The sequence below is a fragment of the Cannabis sativa genome, chromosome 6 (assembly GCF_029168945.1).
Source record: "Cannabis sativa cultivar Pink pepper isolate KNU-18-1 chromosome 6, ASM2916894v1, whole genome shotgun sequence".
NCBI classification, from domain to species: Eukaryota; Viridiplantae; Streptophyta; class Magnoliopsida; order Rosales; family Cannabaceae; genus Cannabis; species Cannabis sativa.
The window spans coordinates 17,027,524-17,053,419 of record NC_083606.1 but is presented as its reverse complement, the minus strand read 5'-3'; the positions used below and the strand labels follow the sequence as shown (position 1 = coordinate 17,053,419).

Sequence of the window (25,896 nt, the reverse complement as noted above, 5' to 3'; positions counted from 1 at the left end):
AAAAATACTAATTTTTTCCCTAATCTTTACAAAAATACTGTCACATGGGAGAAATTTCTTTTATACTTTCCAAGCACATTTTTTTTTTTACTTTTTATACTGTCCAGGCACTTTTTTTTTTCTTTTGTACTGTGAACAGTAACAAGGGACAAACGACGCCTCCTTCTTCGTTGGGAACGGACAGAGCAACAACACAACACCTGCTGTAATCCCAAATATCACATCCACAACAACACAATATCAAGAAAATGTGGCAAAAGCTTGAAAACAACATAGCAATGTTTGAAAATAACACAGCAACAACAGAATTGTAACGTCCCCGCTTCAAGCCTCCATTGGGCCCTTACACCCACGGACTAATGGCTCTTATACACGAGTACGCCACTCTGGCTGCTTCCTGGATTGACGACTGACCCTACAGACCAACACGAGTGTTTCCAGCATGCTTTGTCCTCACTCGCACGCTTCTTGGGAAAACTTCCCAGGAGGTCACCCATCCTAAAATTACTCCAGGTCAAGCACGCTTAACTGTGGAGTTCTTTCATGATGGGCTACCAAAAAACAAGATGCACCTTGTTGATATAGGTAGTACCAATCAATCTATTTAAGCTCTCTTCAACTGTGTAGTCTCATACCTACACAGTCTCAGAATCATCCCACTTGACCTTCCCCAGGCGGTGTGGGATTGCACCGCTTACCCGGTATTTCCCCTTACGGATCACGGGACTACTGACTGTGACAATCACCCCATCTTATGGGGTTCGACGTCCTCGTCGACCACACTTCCGGCTGGGTCAAGGCTCTGATACCATTTGTAACGTCCCCGCTTCAAGCCTCCATTGGGCCCTTACACCCACGGACTAATGGCTCTTATACACGAGTACGCCACTCTGGCTGCTTCCTGGATTGACGACTGACCCTACAGACCAACACGAGTGTTTCCAGCATGCTTTTTCCTCACTCGCACGCTTCTTGGGAAAACTTCCCAGGAGGTCACCCATCCTAAAATTACTCCAGGTCAAGCACGCTTAACTGTGGAGTTCTTTCGTGACGGGCTACCGAAAAACAAGATGCACCTTATTGATATAGTTAGTACCAATCAATCCATTTAAGCTCTCTTCAACTGTGTAGTCTCATACCTACACAGTCTTAGAATCATCCCACTTGACCTTCCCCAGGCGGTGTGGGATTGCACAGCTTACCCGGTATTTCCCCTTACGGATCACGGGACTACTGACTGTCACAAGAATCATACACACTCGAACACCAATCAGAATAAGGAGGAGAGTCAAAAACAAGAGAATTTAAGAACGTCAAATTTGACATAGTTGACTATACGAATCTGGTTGCTGAAGAAATAGTAGAAAAACTTGAAAACAACAGTAAAAAACTAGATCCGGAAATCGACATCAACAACGTGAAGCTAATAACAGACAAACACCACCCAGAAGTTGAAAAAGGTCAGGCATACAAAGACAAGGAAACACTGAAGAATGTCCTCAGTTACTACGCAATCAAACAACTTCCAATACAGGTTTTGAAAAAATATTTAATTGGATTTCAGTAAGAATTTTTTTAATATCTTCAATAACAGAGTAATAACCAGAGTTTATAACTCTGGAATGGTAGTATTTTCGATTGGGTGTACTTGGATTTCCAATCCTATAAAAAAAACATAAAAAAATACTACTAAAATAAAACTAAAATAACACAAAAAAAATAAATAAAGAACATAAAAAACAAGCATAAAAAAAAATATTAGAACTAAAATAATGAAATGACACATCTCAACAACCCTTTTCCCAATTATGTCTTCAAACAGATCAGTTGATTGAACAATCTTCACTTTGTATTTACCCTTTCCCTAAGAGTTAACAAAATAAAACTAAAACAACAACAAGACACAAAGTCAAACAAACAGAAACCAATAAAATAGGAGGACTAACAAAAAAAAAAAAACATGCAAAAAAAAAAAGAAGAGAGAAATGGGAAACATAATCAACTTGAAAAAAAACCCTAAAACAACACAAGATCAATAGAGAAAAAACTTTATCAAATTTCGGAGACTTTGGAACTCTGGCTCAAACTCAAAATCAGAGTCGGAGTTCTCTAACACAGATTGAGGGTATTTTGATTTAGTGCTCTTTGAAGTACCAGCACCTAATTTTCTTAGTAGGAATTGGGGAAGTATGGCTAGGAGGATTATCTTTCAAACCATTGATGCTCGTGTTTTATTATTTTGGGGTTATTTTGGGGACTTTTTGGCAACAGGGGAGGAAGATCGGGTAACAACCATTGTTAATGAGGAGAAACAATATTTATAGAAGAATTCCAACAAAAAAAGTGGGAAATGTATAGGGAAGTTTAAGATGAAAAATAAAAAAAAACTGCACAAATTTGAAAAAAAAATAGAAACCACCCACTTCACAATAAGTGCCTGAAAAAAAAAATAGAAGAAGAAGATGAATAGTAGGACATGAGGGGTGGGATTTATGTAAAAAACTAGAAGATGAAGATGAAGAAGAAGATGAATAATGGGACATGGGGGATGGGATTTTTAAATCTATTTAAATAAAATAAAAGTAAAAAACATGTCACTTTTGTGACAGCCCACGTCCCCATCAATATTTTAATCAAAAGATAATGTAATAATTATTAAATATTAAAAATAATAGATTATAATTTTTTTTGAAATAATATAAATAATATTTTTAAATCCATTAAAATAAAAAAAAAATAAAGAACCGTCACTTTTGTGACAGCCCACGTCCCAATCAGTTAATAAAAAAAAAAAACAAAACTTTGTACAAAAAAGGCAGTATACTGCCGTATAAAATCAAAAAAATATACATAGTAAAAAAGAAAAAAATACCGCTTAACAGTATATAGGTAATAAATTGGAAAAAATCAGTGTATGATGTAAATTTCTCATTCTATTTCCTATAAGTTTTGCATCTCACGACTTTCTAGTAAAGTAGAAAATTTTAATATACCATTGTACCTATAGAAGAATTTAATTTTTTAAATTTATGATTGGTTGACTTTATTATCCCATACTATAGGTAAGAAACAAGATGTCCTACTATAGATATTTCTGATTATTATATATATTTAAAGAGATATTTCAATAATATAAATTCACAAATAGCTAGAGATATAATTTATTATTGAAAAGAAAATTAAAGATATAAAAAATTAATTATTTTTTAAATGTAATTGTAATTTAATTACAACAAAAATAAAAAAATAAAAATAAACAACAAAATAGATTAGAACCATTGTAGCAAAAAAGTAAAATATGCATAATATATAAAGTTTGTGGACCAGAAATGGTACTGTGGCATTCTGCAGCCCTATTGCCATAGCACAATCAGATCCAAAGAATAACATTAGTATTTAGTGTAAGCCAAGTTGTTTGCAAAGAATTGCTCCATGGAGAAATCATGCTTAATCCAGAAAATGGAGAAATGATCAAGCTAGGGACGAAGCTAACCTTTTTTGAAATAAAGTGTCTATTGATCATAAAAAATGCCATACGCCATTATACAAAACAGTGGCTAGTATAGAGTATATCTCCACAATACCAATCAGAGTAGAATAAATAATTGTGTATGGCTCCTTGTAGAGTCTCTCCCTTAGTGGTGTTTGTTTACTAGTGCTGTTTTTTCTTGTTTCCCCGGGGTTTTTTGTGTGGTCTGTCTAGCTGTGTGGTGTTAAGTTTCAGTGCTTTCAGTTTTTTTGTGGTAGTTTTCTCGGTGCTCTGCCCTGTATCGGTGGTGGTTCGGTTCCTTCTGTCCTATTAGGGTGTGTCTCTCCTTCGATGGCTGGGCCGAGTAAGGACATCCAGGTGGCAGGGATCAACGTGGAGGTGGGAAAAGTTTTGCAAAGGGATAGTGAGATGGAGATGGAGTTATTAGAGTTGTTTGAAGACATTACACTGGAAGAGGTGGTGGCAAATAAAGCTTGTGTGGGCAAAGTCATAGGCTGCAAAGACATGCCGACTTCCGTGGTCAAGAAGATCTTGACGGGGGTTTGGCGCCGCCTTGGGCCTTGGAGGATGAAAAAGTGTGAGGATGGAGTAATGGGTTTCTTTTTCGATAATGAAATCGACTGTGAGTATGTAATGGAGAAAAGACCTTGGCTGGTTAATGGGGTGCTCTTAAACCTCAAACCCTGGCCTGTGGAAGGCGAAGTAAAGGTGGCAGAGTTCGAAGTAGCCCGTTTTTGGGTCCAATTCCATGGCCTTCCGGTCAGATGCTTATCTAATGATAACGCATCAATCATTGCTAAAAAGGTGGGCTCCTTTGTCAATTCTGATGGTAAGCAAAGAGAAGAACTGGTTCGTAGGGGTTTCTTAAAGGCTTGGGTGGATGTTTGGATGGCACACTCGGTACCGGCGGGTTTTTTCCTTACTGCTGATGGAAAGCCGGAATCATGTATACAGTTTAAATATGAGAAGCTTCCTCTCATTTGCTTTAACTGTGGGAGATTAGCTCACTGGGATAAGGTCTGCAAAGCTACGACGGCGATGGTGATTCCTAAGGAGGGCAAAGCTGTCAATATGTATGGAACTTGGATCAAGAGTGACACTGGGAGAAGTAACTGTTTCACGATGGGTGGGAAAGGGTTCTCTAAGTTCGTGATCGACTGCGACAACGGCCCGGAGTGGGACCGAGGCAGATTTGGACGCAAAGGTACGTGGAAAAGGAGAACCCTGTTGGAGGATCAAAAGAAGGTTCAGACGAACATTACGGTCGGCTCACTGGAGCAGTGTCCCAGCGGCGAGACATCCGGTGGTGCATGCATGCAAAAGGACAAAGACGTTAGGGCCATGTCAGGAGATGCTATTGTCAGAATTCATACAAGTAGTGGGAATGTAGCTGATACGGAAGAGAATGTAGGTGAGGTGGTTGCTGAGGTGGCATATGATGAATTTCAAAATGTGCAAAATGAGGGAAATAGAGATCCTTTGGGGCCTGATTATTTAGCTCTTCCTCAGCCCGACTTTGCCCATAATGAGAATAACCTGGACCTTATTCCTGATATTGGGCCTACCATAGCCCAAACCCTTGAGATCCCCCATGACTGGGTTTGTTTGTCTCAAAAGCCCCACCTTTTTCCTGAGCCAACTCCTCTTCCCTGGCCCAACCAGGACTCTGAAGCCCAACAAATGTTTTGGGAACTATATGGGCTGAGTTTCTCAATTTGTACATGGCTCAACAATCATTAATTTGTAATCCTCCTGATCTCTCTGAAATGATTTTGCATCTGCTGGGAAACAATAGGAAACGCAAGGCGCACACTTGGTATCACCCTGTTCCTACTGTGACCAACTTTGAACTTCCTCCGTGTCCTCTTCAGCTGAATGGAGAGCCTAAGGTGGATGAAAACCCCCAATTCTGTATTGGGTCTAACGAGGAACCTAAAGATAACGGTAGCAAGAAGATTCGGGGAAGAGGCAGGAAGAGCTATTCTAAGCGACACTCGGGGGTCAAGACTCGAAGTGGGAGGAGGAAAAAAGAGGCTGAGACTGCTGGAGATACAATTGGGAATTTAAGCGAGATATTGAATAATTGTGTGGAGGTTACTGTGGAATTTGTGCCAAATTTTGGAAATGGCGAGGAGGCGGCCGTATCCATGCCCCCACCGTCCTCATGAGGTGCTTAGCCTGGAACTGCCGAGGTCTTCATAGGACTTCGGCTGAAAGGACCCTTCGAGGGATAATCCTTGATTGTGATGCGGACTTAATTTTTCTCTCAGAAACTAAGGTTGGATCGGAATTAATGATAAATATAACAAGGAGATTGGGCTTTGCTAATGTTGTGTGCATACTAGCTGACGGGATTGCTGGTGGATTCTGTGTAGCTTGGCGAAATGGAGTGGAGTGCAATGTCTCGCAAGTGTTCGAATCTGGATTCCATTTGGTGCTTAAGGAGGGTTTGGGTAACGGTAACTGGAGTTTATTCTGCATCTATGGCACGCCATACCATTCTAAGAAGAGGGATATTTGGCAGGGACTCACGGAGAAGGTGGAAGACTGTAATCAGCCCTGGGCGTTGCTGGGAGATTTGAATGTTATCCTTGACCCTTCCGAGAAGATTGGTGGAAGGCCGTTTGACGCGAGGGAGGGTCGTTTTCTTGCCTCCTTCCTGTTTAACACGGGTGGAATCGATCTTGGTTGTGGAGGAGATGTCTGTACTTGGCAGAACTCGAGGCGGGCGGAAAATAGAGTTCGAAAAAGATTGGACAGAGTGATTGCAAATGCTATCTGGTGCACTCTGTACCCCAGGGCGTTTGTGCAATCTTACCCTATTCTTGGTTCGGACCATGCCCCCTTATTTCTTAATTCTTGGGGGGCTCCCCCAAAGTTGAAATTCCCTTTTCGTTTCCTTGAAGTTTGGACTTCCAATTCGGACTGTGAAAAGGTGATTACCAAGGCTTGGCGTTCTTCGGTCAGTGATCAGAGTGAGGGCAATTTACAGAGGAAGTTTACTGTGACAAAGAATGACCTTAAGAGATGGAATGCTGAGGTTTTCGGGTTTTGTGACAAGAAGCTGAGAATTTTACGTACGCAGTTGAGTCATATCCAAAAAGAGACCATTTTGAAAGAATCTGTGGAGCGTGAAGCGGAAGTTCAATTGGAGATACTTGATCTTGAAGAGAAGATGGGCAGAATTTGGAGACAAAAGTCGCATGAAAACTGGCTCAGATTTGGGGATAGCAACTCAAAGTTTTTCCATGCCTCAACCATTATTCGTAGCAGACGAAATCACATTGGGGGAGTGCTTGACGACTCAGGGGAGTGGCTGAAACAGAGAAAGGAAATCAGAGATTACTTTTTGGAGCATTTCAGAGATTTGTATGGGTCGGAAAATCCGGAGATTGATCCTGAATTGGATTCGCTGTTTGTTGATAAGGTTACGGTGGAGGAAAATGATTCAATTACTAGAATTCCGGAGGAATCGGAAATCAAAGAGGTTGTCTTTAAGCTGCACCCGCTAAAGTCCCCTGGTCCCGACGGTTATTCTGGTATTTTCTTTTAGAAAGTATTGGCAGATAGTGGGGGTAGACGTATGCAACATGATCCAGGATTTCTTTGCATCCGGGACTCTTGACAGGTACCTAAACCATACATTCATTTGTTTGATACCCAAGTCTCCAAATGCTAATTGTTTTGGCCAGTTCCGTCCCATAAGTTTATGTAATTTTGTATACAAAATCATATCTCGTTTGTTAACCGATAGGCTCAAAGGGATTTTAGACAGATTGATTTCCCCTAATCAATCTGCCTTTATCCCGGGCCGATGGATTGCGGAGTGCTCTATTTTGGCTCATGAGATTATGCACTCTCTCAAACTGAAGAAAGGTAAAGGCGAAATTATGGCGGTGAAAACGGATATGAACAAGGCTTACAACAGGTTGGAATGGAATTTTTTACTTCGGGTGTTGCGAGCAAATGGATTTAATTCTAGAGTTTGCGGGCTTATTATGAAGTGTGTTTCGACAGTTAGCTATTCCATCCTGCTTAATGGTGCACCGTTGGCTCCCTTCAATCCTAAACGTGGTCTCCGGCAAGGGGATCCCTTATCTCCGTTCCTATTTATTCTCTGCAGCAAGGTTCTTTCTAAGCTAATTTCCAAGGCGGAGGGTAATGGGAATCTGGTGGGGGTTAAAGTTGCTCGAAGGAGTACATCGGTTTCTCACATCTTTTATGCTGACGACTCCATGTTCTTCTGCCAAGCTAATGAACGTAATGCGAGGACTCTCCTGAACTGCCTCCAAAAGTATGAGAAGTGGTCTGGCCAAAGTGTAAGTAAAGCAAAAAGTGGTGTGTTTTTTTCCCCAAACACTAGTGCCCGATGTAAGGAGGACATTACGAACCTGCTGGGAATGGGGTGGCTTAAACAATCGGAGAAGTACTTGGGAAACCCATTCTTCTTTTCGGCTAACAAGAGGAAGGATTATCACTTTTTGAAGGAGAAGATTCTTGGGCATTTGGAGGGCTGGAAAGCTAGGCATTTGTCTCAGGCGGGCAGAACTGTTCTGGTGAATTCGGTGCTTCAGAGTATCCCTAACTATTTCATGGCCACCATTTGAATCCCCTCTTCGCTTTGTGAGGAACTTGATAGTCTCCTAGCAAGGTTTTGGTGTGTTGGCAACATGGAAAAAAAGAATTATTTTGCTACTAAAAGGTGGAACGATATCTGTCAACCTAAGAGATGTGGAGGGTTGGGGGTGAGAAGGTTCAAGGACATGAATTCTGCTTTATTGGAAAAATTATTTTGGATGGTTTTACAGGAAATGGATAAACCGTGGGTGAAGGTTATGTTGGAGAAATACTGCCACAATTCCAACCCTTGGATAGTGGAGAAACAGAGTAGGGACTCTTGGTCCTGGAAGAGTATTCTAGATACGAGAAAGGTGTGTCTTGACAATGCTGGTATTCTAATTGCGGATGGAGATAGCGAAATTTGGGACAGGCCGTGGATTCCGGAAGTGGATTTGCAGGCTATAAAGGACAGTTTTCACTATGTTAACAACCAAGCTCTATGGAAGTTTAGAGACTTGTTCACTGAGAATTCTTGCTGCTGGAATGTGAATCTGATTAGGAAATGTTTTGATGACCACATTGCCTCTGAAATTCTGAAAATTCACCCTATTCAAGAAGGGAGGGACATTGTATTCTGGAAGGCTGCTAAGTCGGGAAATTTCAGTGTTAAAAGTGCTTATTGGGCTGGCCAGGTGCACAGGTTCAAGGTGCCTTCTGACTTCTGGGGTAGATTCTGGAAAAGCAAGATTCATCCAAGGCTGAGACTATTCTGTTGGAGACTTTTCTCCAACATGCTTTCAACGGGGGAAAATTTAGCTTTTGGAGTTATGACCCTTATCTCTGCCCCTTCTGCTTGTCTGCTGCTGAAAATGGCCTGCATTTGTTCTGCCAGTGCCCTGTTACTAGGGGAATCTGGTTTTTGAGAGGGATAAGCCTTGATTGTTTCGGGTGGACTAACTTGGAGGAGTTCGGGAGATGGTGGAGAAATTTAAAGGATTCTGAGATCCAAACCTTCATTGCCTGCACCTGTGATACTGTGTGGAAGTGGAGAAATGAGATGGTATTCAAGGAAAAACCTTTGAATGTTAACTTACTTATAAGAGATTGCTTGGATAGGTGCAACAGATTTTTGAGAATATGGAACAACTGTGAGGATCCTGAGGCAAGGGAGAGTTCCTTGGATATCCCTGAGGAACCCCCGGACGACCACTGGCGTTGCTCCGTGGATGCTTCTGTGGCTGGTGGCAGGGCAGGGTTTGCTGTCTTCCATAGACAACAGGAGTTGGAGAAGTCCTGGTTGGCAGTGGGAGTTGGGAATGTCGAGGGTGTCCTTGAAGGTGAACTAAGGGCCATTGAGCTGGCCTTAGAGTCTGGTTTGAAGCACCAGGTGGTGAAAATCTGGGTTGAAACCGATTCGAAGGTTGCTGCTCTAGCTTTTAAAAATGCCAGGATTCCTTATGGGTGGAGAGTCTTCCCCTTGTTTTCTAAGTGTATGAACCTTTGTGAGCGTTTTGAGTCTGTGATTGTCACTTATGTGCCTAGGACTTCTAATGTGCATGCGGATTCCCTTGCTAGATGGGCTAGAGAATCTAATTGCGCTGTGTCGGGTTTGCTAAGGGAAGTGGCCCCCTGTTGTGGTCACTAGTTGTGTTTGTTTTTCAATAAAAAAGTTCTAATTATCAAAAAAAAAATAAAAATATAAAGTTTGTAAGTTGTAAGAGAGAGATATATTAATATAAAAATACAACGTTTGAATACATATACAAATTTTTTAAATTATCACTTATATAGATACACACATTACATACCTATATATACACACAACTATTTAAAAGATAATAAAAAAGAAAAAAAATAAAGAAATTGTATAGATATATATTTATACATACACAGGACAAAAAAAATTAAAAGACATCAAAAAAGAAAAAAGAAAATATAAACATATAACTATTTGAAAGACAACAACAACCAAAAAACTATTTAAAAGATGCTAAAATAGAGAAGAAAATAAAGAAATTGTACCGTAAAGAACTTGTCATTGAATCTATTATATTTTTATTCCATATTTTTTGTTGTGATCATCATTTTCTTTAAATTTATATGTCTATGTATAGTGTGTTAGAATATTTTATATGGCATTTCAAAAAAAAAAAAAAAAAAAATTTATATGGACTTACATAAATAAGTGTTGCTCATAGAGTGTCAATATTAATACGTGGATAACTACATGCATGGTATAATTCCGATTATGTAATTAAGACCTTAATGGGATGGTCGGTTTTATTATCTGCATTTGAGGTACATAGAAGCACCCTAATGACTATAAATTGGCCCATTAAGTTATAGTCCACCACTACTAGTATTTTATGTTGGATTAAAAATCCTATGTGGGCACATATGTATAATGTATATGCTATTATAAAGTGTGATACAAAATTAAGTGACCAATTATGTTATGGGTATCAAAAATGTATTAAATTGTCATGGAAATAATGTGTAGATATCATAAGTTAATTTATAATTTGTTGAGGGGCCAAATTATAAATACCCAAAACTCATTTTAAGATGAGTCTATAAATAGGTAGTGGTCCCTAAGAAAAGGGTTTCTGTATTCTCTCCTTTCCTATCAGAGAAAATATATAAGAAAATAGTGTATTCATGGAAGATCAAGACCTTCTCTGCAATCTCCAACAATGGCTTCAGGTTAGTGCTTCTGCTTATATTTTATCATATTCTTCTTCTTTAGTTTAGCAAAGTCTATATAGATTTATGATTTAGGGTTTTCTATATTAAAGCACTTTTAGGAATATATTTAGATATGTGATATTTATATTTCTTGAGTGTTTTATAAATCCTATCAAGTGGTACCAGAGCCACCTGAATTGATTGAAGATTTGATGATTTGATTTATGAAATTTTGAGATTTTAAAAATTAAGGTTCATATATTATATGGTTTGATATATGATATATCTTAATTTTTGATCTATGGTTCCTCATTTATGATCACTGTATATATATTATGAGGATCAATTTAATGTATGCTGTGTATATATATATATATTTATATGGGTGACTATTCAATGGTTACATTTTTATTGTAACTATATGGTTACATTTTTTTTTAACCTGTAATAGCAGATTACTAATAGGTAGACTTTCCTTTTTTAGATTTAATTAATTATAATTAACTATTTTCTTAAAATAATTAATTAAATAGTAGACATTCCTTTTTTAGAATTATTTAATTATAATTAACTATTTTCTTAAAATAATTAATTAAATATTTAACAAGACCTCTTTTAGCAATTAATATTTATATTTAAATCCTTACTTAAATTATTTTAATAATTAAGTCATTTAATTATAATATTTACAATAAAATTTATTTTTTTACAAAGATTAAACTTCTTTTGACACAAATTAAAATTCTCTTCTTATAATAAATTTTCAAATGGTTAATTATTTTTAAATGATATTTAATTATTTTGTAACAATTATATGAACTAAGTATGAGGCCTCAAGCTAATCAATCGATAACAAGTGCGACTATTTTTTTTTCTAAAAAATCCTTCAACTTATTTCATTTTTTACTTTTTAAATATTTAAATAAAAAAATTAAATAATTAAGTGTAATAATTTAAAATTAAGATTACAAGTATAATAAAATTTAAATTATGAAATTATATGTATATAATTTTAAATTATAAAAAGTTTTGCTATAAAATTTTAAATAATTTAAGTATAAAAAAATAAATTGCTAAAAGATCCTTATATAGTAATAAATTGCAAAAAATTAATTAATAATTATAATTAATTTAATTTTAAAATATAATTAATCTTAATTAAAGTTTTATAAGGAAATAAATGATTAGGTCACTTTCAGGTTACAAGTTATTTATTATTTATTTTTATTTAATTTCCAAATTAATCACAACCATTTAATAGTAATCCAATAGCTTAAAAAAATGTAACCATGATGGTTACAATAAAAATGTAACCATTGAAACCTCTTCCATATATATATATATGATGATCTTGATTGATGTAGTTGGTTTTCTGTTTATCGGCATTAATTTTTTTTTTTGGTTCATTATGCGGCTAGGCTTGATTCATCAATTTATGACCATTTTTTTATGGGAAACTTACAAAAATATTATTTTTTATTAAATGTTTTCAAAAATACTGAGACACGGCAACCTTTACATTTTTACTGTCCAAGCCCATTTTTATTTCTTTAATACTGCCCATGTCCAATATATTTACTTTTATACTGTAAACAGTAACAAAACACAAACGGCACATCTCCTTCGTGGTTGGGGACGGACAAATCAACACCAGAATCATAGAAACACCAGAAAAAAACCATAAAATCTGGCAAAGAAAAAAAATTACTAAATCAACAACTAATTACTGTTTTTTAGTATTATTTTACTGTTGTTTTAATATGAAAAAAAGGCCATGTAAATGAAATATTGTGAAAAATGACAGGACATGGAATCTATACCAGTTCTCAGAAAGAGCAATGGACAATGGAAAAAAGAACATAATTATTTCAAGAGAATGTGACAATGCTCGAAAACAACACAACAATACTTGAAAACAACACAACAACAACAGAATCATACACATTGGAACATCAATTAGAAGAAGGAGGAGAGTCAAAAACAAGAGAATTTGAAAACGACAAATTCGACATAGTTGACTATGCGAAGCTGGTTGCTTAAAAAAATGGTAGAAAAACTTAAAAACAACAGTAAAAAACTAGATCCAAAAATCGACATCAACAACGCGAAGCTAATAACAGGCAAAAACCGCCCAGAAGTTGAAAAATGTCAGGCATACGAAGACAAGGAAATATTGAAGAAAGTTTAAAGCTACTACCCAATCAAAAACAACTTCCAATACAGTTTTTGAAAACATATTTAATTGGATTTCAGTAAGAATTTTTTTAATATCTTCAATAACAGAGTAATAACAAGAGTTTATAACTCTGGAATGGTAGTATTTCGATCGGGTGTACTTGGATTCTCAATTCTATAAAAAATATAAGAAAATACTACTAAAACAACACATAAAAAAAAATAAAGAACATAAAAACAAGCATAAAAAAACTCTAGAATGGTAGTATTCCGATCGGGTGTACTTGATTCCCAATCCTATAAAAAAACATAAGAAAACACTACTAAAACAAAACTAAAACAACACAAAAAAAATAAAATAAAATAAAGAACATAAAAAACAAGCATAAAAAAACATTAAAACTAAAATAATAAAATGACACACCTCAACAACCCTTTTCCCAATTATGTCTTCAAACAGATCAGTTGATTGAACAATCTTCACTTGATATTTACCCTTTCCCTAAGAGTTAACAAAATAAAACCAAAACAACAAGACACAGAGTCAAACAAACAGAATACTTTAAAAATTTCCCATATTATTTTTTCATATGTCCAGATCTATATAAAATCAATACGATTAGTTATAAAAAGTTACCACCTCTAATAAAAATGTAAATAAGTAATGTAAAACTAAAATATATTTCATATGGTAAAAATATGCTCCAATTGTAAAAAAAAATGATGCAAATTTGACAGATATAACAAATAAAGTGTCACAATATTTGCTATGATGAAAGTTTTGCATCACTATAAATATAATACTTTTTTAATATATTTTTATAGGACTAACAAAAAAAAATGCAAAAAAAACGTAATAGGAAACATAATCAACTTGAAAAAAACCTTAAAACAACACAAGATCAATAGAAAAAAACCTTATCATATTTGGGAGACTTTGAAACTTTGGCTCAAACTCAAAATCAAAGTCGGAGTTCTCCAACACAAATTGAGGGTATTTTGATTTAATGTTCTTTGAAGTACCATAACCTAATTTTCTTTTAGCAGGAACTGTGGAAGTATGGTTAGGAGGATTATCTTTCAAACTCTTCTTGTCCATTGATGCTCGGGTTTTAAAAATTAAAGAAAAAAATGAAAACAAGATGAAGAAGAAGAACTGGACAAAGAAATCAAATAAAAAAAATATATACGTTAATGGAGAGAGAGAGAGAGAGAGAGAGAGAGAGAGAGAGAGAGAGAGAGAGAGAGAGAGAGAGAGAGAGAGAGAGAGAGAGAGAGAGAGAGAGAGAGAGAGAGAGAGAGAGTTTTTGATGAAGAAGAAAATGATAGATTTTGAAACAAAAAAAAAAACCCCTCAAAGATGAAGATGAATAAAGAGAGAGAATAATGAAAGTAATATTAAATAGTGTAGGTGATATACTTATCATCAAAATTAAATTAAAAAAGAGACAAAAAATACTGTCATAGATGTGACAATACCAAGTAAAATCAAACTTTTAAAATAACTTAAATTATATATAAAAAAAAAAAAGAACAACAAGAAGAAGATTAATAGAGGAGAGAGATGAATAGTTTAAGAATAAAGGTGATAATGAAAAAAATATAAGATAAAAGAGATGAAGAAATGAAAAAATGTGAGGTAACATGTGTATTGTGATGAAAAAAAAAATTGGAAACCGTGCCAAGTGACAAGACAATATAAAACAATTTTTTTTAAAAAAATAGTATAATATAATATAATTTTTCATCATTAATTTTAATTAAAGAAAAATAAAAAAAAAGAAATCTGACACAACATAAATTAAAATTTAATTTTATATTATCTAAATATAATATAATTTTAGTTAAAAAAAGCTATCATTAAAGTACAACACAAAGTCACATCATATTTATTACACTTAAAAAAGTAATAAAATTTGATTAATATGTGAAGTATACATTATAAGAATATTTTTATTTAAGGAAATATATTTCTATTTAAAGAAATAAATTTCTATTTAAGGAAATAAAATAAAGAATTGATTTTCTGATAAATGAATATTTTATATTCATTGAATCTGGACAAAATCAATTATGTAATATTCTATATATGGTCAGATGTCTATATTCATTAACCGATTTGATTTCCTGAATTAATTGTCAAAATATTCTGACAATTAATGTGGCGCAGATACTGATGGAGTATCTCACCTATAAATATAGGGTCTCGGTCCCCGAGCTCCTCACTCATTCTGTTCATAACAGCAAAATCCATCTAAGAGTTGAGAGAGCGAGGAAGCCCGATTACCCCCATCAACCAGTTTTCTTTACAGATCAAAACTTATGTGGGTTTGAAGCTCAAGAATCAATGGCGGAGGTATTTCGATCCTTAAGTTATAGTACATATATGTTTTACTAATTCCGCACTTTATACATAATCATATATGTTACAGTTTACATATATAAATTGTCTAACATACATTTGTTACACGGCAGTATAAAAAAAAACAGTATAGAAATAAATATTACCGTGTAATAGTAAAAAAGAAAGAAAATGAGAAAAAAGAGGTGTAAATTTCCCTTTTTTTATTGATCTATTCGTGCTTCAGTACATTACATCGATATGTCCCATAGTTTTTTTTTCTTGCGTTATGCTTCATTCAGTGCCTACCTTTTGGCTGTATACATATATATAATATATATATTGAATTGATTCGTAGCTTCAGTTCCTGTTTCCTTCAAAAAAAAAAAAAGCTTCAGTTCCAGTTTATTATTATTTATTTTTTTGTTTATCAATTACTTGTTGTTGGGCTATTATGGTAGGGATTGAGTTTTTTACCTATCAATAGGGATATTGATTTATTTAATCCAATGGTTTAAATATTTAACTCTTGAAAACTACACCAAAATTAGTATATTTTTTTTATTTATAATTAATTTTTAATATTATTAATGGTAGATTCAACTAACAAACTCCAAACTTAATGTTTTTATCTTTTATTTTATTTCTATTTAAAATTTAATTTTAATTATATATATATATTTTTTTTTATTTCAAATTTACATTGAAAAAAAATATTTTAATTAAATTTATTTTTTAAAAAATAATTATACTTATAAAAACCTATAACATATTCGACTTATAATAATTTTATAATAATCACTCTTAAAATAATTAAAATATCATGAGTTCAATTAATTTAATAGTTTTAAAATATATCATATTATATTAATTAATTTTATTTTTCAAGATTATAATGTTCAATGTATTTAAAATCATACATGAACTATTAAATAATATACATTCACAGTATGCTTATTCTTCAACTTAGTTTAAGGTAAATGTTCAATGTATTTAAAATTTCTAGATATTAAATTAATTATTTATTTTAATTACACTATCTATATAAATCATGCATGAACTAGTTAGTAGTACACATTTTTAACATAATTATATTTTCTTCTCAATAATAAAAAAAAAATATTTTTTTGGATCACACCATCAACAACTTTAGCAAGGTGTATGTGTTTTTTATTCATATGTGTATATAATATTATTGTATCATTATTATATTTTTTATTCAGTACCGGGAACCCCAAAAATGTCCCCCACAACTCAAATCGAGCCCAAACTCTACCATACTCTCTAAAATACCTGCATATACTATACTAAATCCATTTCAAGCAACAGAACACATCAAATAGCTCAGAAATTATAAACACCATTAGAGAGCCAACTTAAGCTCTCTAACTTCAAGTTTGAGTAATCTGTAGCACAACTAGCTATCTCAGCACAAGATCAACTAAAATAAACCTATCTTAACCCCAGAATTCAAACCCAAACTAGCTGCACACTACAGAACCTCAAATCACTAAAATCATGCAATTAACCTATCTTGAGCTAAAGAAAACGATAAAGAAGAAGGCTAAGCATTATACCTTGAATTGGACCTCTTATTTCTGATTGAAAACTCTTTAATTGCAACAAGGGTAGTTTAGTCATTTACCACTCCCGACAAATCCCCAATATCTCCAATGCCTAACAATAGTACCCCGCTATTGACATTCTAAATCATACAAAACGTGACTCTCTAATGGCCCACGTCGCTTTTCACCGTTACCGAACACAAGCACAGAAAACGCGAAATTCACATATATAGCATAATTAATACATTTTGAATTTAAATAAATCTCCATAAATATGTAAACCATAATTAATAACTCAATATTGCAATTAACCATAATCATTTAATAATCCAAAATATTGATCTTAAGCAGTCATTACAGTTATCATATACTATCTAATTTGAATGAGATCAACGGTAATCAAGATCATTTAGATTTTTTTTTGCAAAACTTTTTATCTATTTATTATGCATAATTTTCTTTGACAAAAAGCGATAACTTTTCATTTGACTATTATTTATTAATGCATGTATTATTTTATTGTTCACTATTATAATTACAACCTTAAAATTTTTATAGTGTATTCCATACATTATTGTTTAAAACAAAAATTTTAAATTATTAAATTAATTTAAAAGTTAAATTAATAATAAATAATAAAAAATCATGTCTTTACAAGGGTAGCAATTCGATCGCTTATAGTATGTTTGAAGCACCTTATAATTAAAGTTGTCATAAACTATAAAATTTGGATGAGATCGACGATAAATCAAAATCGTCAGATATTTTTTTAGTACAAAATTTTTCATCTATTTATAATGTATTTTTTTTATTTAACAAATTTTTTATTTGATTTATTATTGCATGTGTTATTTTATTGTTCACTATTATACTTTATGTAATACAACCATCTGTTATATAAATTAACAATTAACCCAAGATCTATTTGTATATAACATAGAACACAATAATAAGATATAATAATTAGGTATGTGTACCTGATTGATCCATAACAATTATCTCTGATTGATCCACAACAGTTACTCCAATTTGATAGTGCAATACTATCAACTAAGTCTTCCTCCCTAAATCTCCAAATCAGAAGCAGTTTATTTTATCTGATTATCAAAAAGTATACAATTGTGATGAGACAATATGTATTTATAGAGTTAGGGAGGGGACTTAGCTACAAAACCCTAGTTGGGCTGGGCCTGCTCATCAAAGGCTTCAGTCAACTAGAAAAGCCCACACTTCTGCTTCACCTAGACTTTACTCACAGATGCTAAGCCCATTAACAATTGATCACCAACAACATGGGCTAACACAGCAAAGAACTATCCAATCAACCCAAGTTTTAATAAAACCAATAAAATTTAATGTAAGCCCAAATAAAAGTCTAACATTCTCCCACTTGGGCTACATTGATTTTAATACATATATATTATATATCAAAATAATTTTGTTTGAAAACGACTCATGGGTTGAACAACAAGAAAACATTTATGGCCACTTTAAAAAATGATAGTTCTCTGATAGCATCTCAACATACCGGTCCAATTTAACCTTTGATAATGAACTATGACAGTCATATTGTTTTTAGCTCAACAAAAGACATTCATAATCACAAATACCAAAGTATTAAATCGACATGGTCAATAAGTCTAGTAGTGTGGTAAGGAATTATGTTCAACATGTGATCAATTTAAAATAACATAATATCCTTATCAGTCCTCAATTTCACTGATACCGTGATGCTTAATAAATAAGCCAGTGAAATTAAACATACACCACTTAAAATAAGTAAGTGTCACTAAACTTGCTTAAATAATTAAGCCAACAACATATCATTGTCAATAAGCAAATAAATTTAAAAGACAATGATCACAACAATATGAACCACATGCTTTCAATTCAATCATTCTCGAGAATATAACAAAACATAATTGAAAACATATCCATTCAATAATAAAAAATATTGAAACATAAAATGTAGTTCATAATTTTATTCAGAAAATTATAAATAATAATTTCTAAAAACAACCAGAAAACAAAACTCCCACTAACCCAAAAGATCAAAAGATTCTAAAATGCCCATATTAACAACATGTTTATTAAACAGCATGGCACTTAACCCTTTGGTTAGAGGATCAGCTAACATCGACTCGGTCTTGCAATTTTCAATAACAATGTCTCCTTTCTTGACCAAGTCTCTGACAGTGAGATACTTTATTTCCATATGTTTAGAAGCACTACTAATCTTGTTATTCTTTGAAAAGAAAACAGCAGCATTATTATCACAATAGATTAGCATAGGTGTGGAAATAGAATCAACCACTTGTATCTCCGAAATAAAATTCTTCAGCCACAAAGCTTGCAAAGATGCCCCATAACATGCAACAAACTCAGCATACATAGTAGATGACGTGATCAAAGTCTGTTTGACACTCTTCCAAGAAATAGCAGCACCTGCCAAGGTGAAAATATAGCCAGAAGTTGACTTTAAATCATCTACACAACCACCAAAATACGAATACGAATAACCAACAACTCGAAGATTGTCAACATGCTTATACACAAGCATAAAACTCTTCGTTCTTTGCAAATATCTCAAAACTTTCTTGGCTGCAACCCAATGATCAAGGCCAGGATCAGATAAATATCTCCCAAGAACATTGACTACGAAAGCTATGTCAGGTCGAGTGCAAACCTGAGCATACATCAAACTCCCTACTACACTTGCATAAGGGATGTTCTTCATTGCTCCTCTTTCCAAGTCGTTCTTAGGACAATGTTTCTTAGTGAACTTGTCCCTTTCAAAATAGGAACGAAACCAGCTTTACACAAATCCATGTTGAACCTTTTGAGCACACGATTAATGTAAGCTTCTTGAGATAAGCCAAGAACTTTTCGATTCCTGTCACGATGGATCTCAATCCCCAAAACATAGGATGCCTCTCCAAGATCTTTCATATCAAAATTGGAAGACGAGAAAATTTTTGGTCTCATTTAGTAGTGACAAATCACCGCCGGCAAGTAAAATGTCATCTACATAAAGAACAAGAAAAATATAACGACTCCCAACGATCTTCATATAAATACAACCGATCAAACTTGTTCTCTACGAAACCAAACGATGTCACAACCTGGTCAAACTTCAAGTACCACTGGCGAGATGCCTGTTTGAGACCATAAATGGATCGTTTCAACTTGCAAACTAAGTGTTCTTTTCCATTCTCCTTGTAGCCTTCGAAGTTGAGACATATAGACTTCCTCATTCAATTCTCCATTCGAAAACGGTTTTAACATCCATTTGATGCAACTCTAAATCAAAATGCGCAACTAAGGCCATAATAATTCTGAATGAATCTTTAGTGGAAACAGGTGAGAAAGTTTCAGTGTAATCAATACCTTCTCTTTGAGTAAAGCCTTTAGCCACTAAACGCGCTTTAAACCTTTCAATCTGTCCCTTTTTATCCCTTTTAGCCTTTAAAATCCACTTACAACCTATTGGTTTGAAACCATCAGGTAATAAAACTAGCTCTCATACACCATTTTTCTTCATGGAGTCGATCTCATCATCCGTAGCTGCTAACCATTTTGAAGATTGTGGACTATTAAGTGCTTCACTAAAAGTGACAGGATCCACAAAATGATCAATATCATATTCTCCTTCTCCAAGATAAACAAAATTATCATGACACTTTGTTGACTTCTTTTGTCTCTGAGATCTTCTTAGAGGAGGTACTTCTGGAATAACTTCTCTTTGTTGATCATTGTTTTGAATAACATCTTCCACAACTGGAATTTCTTCAATAACAGGATTCTCATTAACAATAGGAGCTTCATCATTAATAGGCCCTTCATCAATAATAGGACCTTCATCATCTTCGATATCGGGAGCAATATATTCATCAACAATGGGAGCATTACCAACTGGAGTAGGATGGAGACTACTATTATCATCTCTTGAAAATGACATAGGAATACAAATTCCTTTAGAGGACTCCCCTATTTCAAGAGATGTTGAAGGAATTTTTTCAGCAACATCAAATTCCAGAAATTTAGCAGTCTGAGATTCAACAATTCGCGTACCACGAGTAGGACAGTAAAAGCGATAGCCTTTCGAGCGCATTGGATAACCAATGAAATAACAGCGATTTGTTCTCGGATCTAACTTTTTCAAATTAGGATCATAAATCTTTACTTCAGCTGGACAACCCCATACCCGAAGATGATTAAGACTAGGCTTCCGCCCAGTCCATAACTCAAAAGGGGTCTTGGGAACAGTTGCGGGAACACGATTTAAAATATAAGTTGCAGTCATAAGTGCTTCACCCCATAAAAACTCTGGAAGATTTGTTCTACTCATCATACTTCTAACCATATCCATGAGAGTGCGATTTCTCCTTTCAGCAACGCCATTTTGCTCAGGTGAACCAGGCATAGTGTATTGAGCAACTATACCATTTTCTTGTAAGTACTCTGCAAAAAGCCCCATGTGTTGTCCAGATTCTGTATAACGACCATAATATTCTCCTCCACGATCAGAATGAACAACTTTGATGACTCTTCCTAATTGTTTCTCAACCTCATTTCGAAAAATTTTGAGTTTATCAAGGGCGTTAGATTTTTCTTTAATTAAATAGGTGAATCCATAATGAGAAAAATCATCAATAAAAGTGATAAAATACTTATTTCTGCACAACGTGGTGGAATAAGGACCACTGATGTCCGTGTGGATAATTTCCAATAAAGATTGACTGCGGTTTGCAGTCTTCTTTCTTGTTTTAGTCAATTTTCCACGAGTACAATCAACACAAGTATCCCAATCAGAAGCATCAAGAGGAGGAAGTATTTCAGATTTAATTAAACGATCAACCCTTTCTCTGGAAATATGACCCAATCTTTTGTGCCATAACAATAAGGATGTTTCCTTAATATGAGGTCTTTTACCCACAGAATTCACAACATTAAAAGAGGAATCTAAAGGAGCCAATGACAACTTGTAAAGACCATCAGAATAAAAGCAATTTCCAATAATTCGAGAGTCAAGCATAATGTCAACATTATCATTTGCAAAATGAAAAGAATATCCTTGTTTAACCAAAAGCGGAAGCGAAACTAAATTCCTTTTAAAAGTAGGAACATAAAAAGTATTGTTCAGAATAATCTTATCACGAGACTGTAATTCAAGAATAAATGTTCCAACATAGATAACGTCAACTCCAACATCATTGCCCACTTTAAGCTTGGACTCCCTCTCACTTGGCTTCCTGAGATCCCTTAGCCCCTGTAAGGAAGCAGAAACATGAACAGTAGCACCACTGTCTAACCACCAAGAATCAATAGGAACATCAACTAGATTAGATTCAAAACAAACACATGCCAATGGATTACCTGATTGTGCTTGCTTCTTTTCTAACCAAGTCTTAAATTTGTGACAGTCTGTTGTCCGATGCCCCAATTTTTCACAAAAGTAACACTTCACATTAGAGTATTTGGACTTTCCATTGTTATTCTTCTGTTTATTCTTATGCTCCTTACCATTACCATTCTGTTTAGTAGCACCATCATTTTTATTCTTGAATTTTCCTTTTCCTTTGTTGGGCTTGAGGTGAGAAACATAGTTAGCAGATTCATTCTTCTCCCTTTTAAGCTTGCTTTCTTCAGCTACACACTGAGAAATTAGGTCGCTGATAGTCCATGTTTGATTGTAAGTGTTGTAGGTTGTCTTGATAAGGCTGAAAGAGGCAGGAAGAGCATGAAGAGCTCGATGAATAATGAAAGAGTCAGGAAGAGGAATATTATGATCTTTCAACTTGGACTGAACATTCACCAATTTCAGAATAAAATCTCGCACTCCTTTTAATTCATCATACTTAATGGTTGTCATTTCATCCATAAGATGTCCAGCTTCAGCGTTTTCTCCAGTGTCGTATAATTTTTCTACAGCATTGAAAAACTCTTTGGCATTTGTAGTGTCTGGCAAACCACTCAATAGATGTTCAGGAATGGATCTTTTCATAGTAAGAAGACTGAGACGACTTGACTTTTCCCATTGTGCATGATGAGTTCTCTCGGCAGCTGTACTAGAGTCAGTAAGATCAACAGGTTTTTCTTCTCGTAGGCACAAGTCCATATCCATTATGCCTAAAGTAAATTTCACATCTCGTTTCCATGTCTTGTAGTTGGAAGCATTCAAAATATGGATGGAAGCATTATTGTTGTTCACAGAAAAGGAGACTGAAAAATTCAAAAATTAAAACTTGAATAAGCAATATGAGCAATGTAGTAGAAAATATTGTAGAATCAACTGGTCATTATAAACTCCCCTTTGGGGTGAGAATATAACACACATATGATCTACCTTCATGAAGTTAACAACAAAGAAAAAATACATATCATTTAAGAATTTTATTACCTTTGGGCAAATAAATTTCTTAAAAATATGTATTAATTCAAGCAAAAAAATAATAATAAATTTATATATTTAAATTATTACCTTTGGGCAAATAATTAAAATATATACATTTAATATTAACTCACTTCATGGAATGTGAACTAATATATGTAAATACTACCTTTGGGCAAGTAATTACACATATAGTCAACCAAAAATATATAATATTTTCTTCAACATGTGAAATTTGGTGATAAAACTATCATTGAAAATTAATAATTTTCAACCAAATTTCCAAAAGAGATATATAATTGCTTTTATTATATTGATAAGCAAAAAATAAAGTGTCCACCATAACACATTATTTTTGTATCAAACAACCAAATTTTATAACTTTAGAACAACAAATAATCAAAAGATTTGAATATAAGAAAATTGGTGGAGACTACATAGTCAAGATAAATCAAATAAGAGAGTGACTATGTCTAATGGAACGAGAAGAAACCCAAAAAATTTTCTATGATTGACAAATTTCGAAAAATTATCAAAAAATATTTTTAATAATTTTTTAACTACATAATTATCATTAAAATAATAATAATTATTAAACGGAGTCAAAAAATTAATTAAAAATCATAGAAAAATCAGAAATAAAATTCTAAGCACGCTGGAAAAAAAAAACGTCGAAAAACGATGCCCCACGTGGCCGCACGCGCCCCCACGCACCACCTGCGCGAGTGGGCTTCGCGGCCTGGCTGCTTCTTCTTCTTCCTTGGGCGGGTTCCAGTCGGGTCACGCGACCCGTTTGCCTCCAGTCGGGTCTGGTCGTGTTTTCCGGCCAAAAACTCGACGAAAACACCGGAATTTGGATGGGTTTTGCTCGGGATTGAATTTCTAATTGATCTATGCTACTAATTTCGGGTATTAAAGACTAAAAAACAATAGATCTAAAGAAAAGCGATCCAAAAAATAAAGAACATAAAAAATTGATTTGGAATATCAATCTTAATTACAATACAAAATTAATCATTTAAGAACATTCATAAACAATTAATAATGAGATATCTATAATCAATTTTAGATTAAAAACCATAAAATCAAAATACACAATTATAATTTCACATTATAATCATATAAACCCTAAAACTTTAAAATTAAAATTCTCTTAATATAGACTATGAATTCAAACATATAATATATCAATTGAAAGAGAATTTAACGATCAATAAAATCCCTAAAGTTTTAAGATTTATAAACAAAAAATTACACATAAAATAATAACGAAATTAATATGAAATTATGGATAATTAATATATACAAATTAATTATACTAATTATAGGTTCTAAATCATATACAATAGGCAATCTGATACCACATGTTATATAAATTAACAATTAACCCAAGATCTATTTGTATATAACATAGAACACAATAATAAGATATAATAATTAGGTATGTGTACCTGATTGATCCATAGCAATTATCTCTGATTGATCCACAACAGTTACTCCAATTTGATAGTGCAATACTATCAACTAAGTCTTCCTCCCTAAATCTCTAAATCAGAAGCAGTTTATTTTATCTGATTATCAAAAAGTATACAATTGTGATGAGACAATATGTATTTATAGAGTTAGGGAGGGGACTTAGCTACAAAACCCTAGTTGGGCTGGGCCTGCTCATCAAAGGCTTCAGTCAACTAGAAAAGCCCACACTTCTGCTTCACCTAGACTTTACTCACAGATGCTAAGCCCATTAACAATTGATCACCAACAACATGGGCTAACACAGCAAAGAACTATCCAATCAACCCAAGTTTTAATAAAACCAATAAAATTTAATGTAAGCCCAAATAAAAGTCTAACACCATCAACATATATGAACAAATAAAAGTTTAAGACTTTTCACCAAAATAATTACAAACTTTAAAATTTTTATAGTATAAGAATTTTTCCATATTAGTAAATATTAAAAAAAAATGAACTATTGTTTAGAAAAAGAAATAAAGAAATTCAAATTATTAAATTAATTTAAAATCTCAAATTAAAAAAAAAAATCATATCTTTTGAAAGGATTGAACTCATGTCATTGTACTTGATATACAATAATTTCACCACTTACACCATTATTATATTATTGGTTGCATTGATTATTGTAGGATTAAATAACTTGAATATTTTGTACTTTTTTAGTTACAATTATTGTGTTAAGTAGAAAAAAAATTAATTAAAAATTTATATATAAATTTCAAATTACAAAAATAATTAATTGAAAATTATAACTAGTCATAAGATAAATAAGTAAAAAAAAAATTAATTATAATTAATAATATTAACTTGTAATTAATAATATTCAAAATTAATTATAAATTAAAAAAATATATTAATGATGGTTTAGTTTTCAAGGGTTAATTTGAGCCATTTGATTAAATCAAAGGCTACAAATTACTATCCATATTGATAGGTAAAAATAACAATACCTATTGTATTAGCCCCCATATATATATTACAGTATAGTTTGGTAAATATATATATTTTGGTTTAAACAATTTAATTCAAATTTTGGTGTTAGTTTATGACTAATATTTTGAGTAAATTAATTGAAACAATATGTCGCCAAAGTGACATCTTTTGTGTAGATTAATTTATTTAAATATTGGGCTGGTTGTGTGTTTGTAATTGATGCTTATATTGACTAGCC

The 25,896-nt window shown here is 33.4% G+C and overlaps 2 protein-coding genes across 2 annotated transcripts; both read left to right on the top strand.

Annotated features, from left to right (window-relative positions):
- Positions 1 to 5,654: 5,654 nt before the first annotated feature.
- Positions 5,655 to 7,043, top strand: LOC115695005 (uncharacterized). The gene has a single exon (XM_030622104.1). It carries the CDS (start codon positions 5,655 to 5,657, stop codon positions 7,041 to 7,043), a length of 1,389 nt encoding a protein of 462 aa, XP_030477964.1.
- Positions 7,044 to 7,380: 337 nt separating this feature from the next.
- Positions 7,381 to 9,695, top strand: LOC115695006 (uncharacterized). The gene is made up of 3 exons (XM_030622105.1): positions 7,381 to 8,046; positions 8,299 to 8,742; positions 8,793 to 9,695. Exons 1-3 carry the CDS (start codon positions 7,381 to 7,383, stop codon positions 9,693 to 9,695), a joined length of 2,013 nt encoding a protein of 670 aa, XP_030477965.1.
- Positions 9,696 to 25,896: the final 16,201 nt, after the last annotated feature.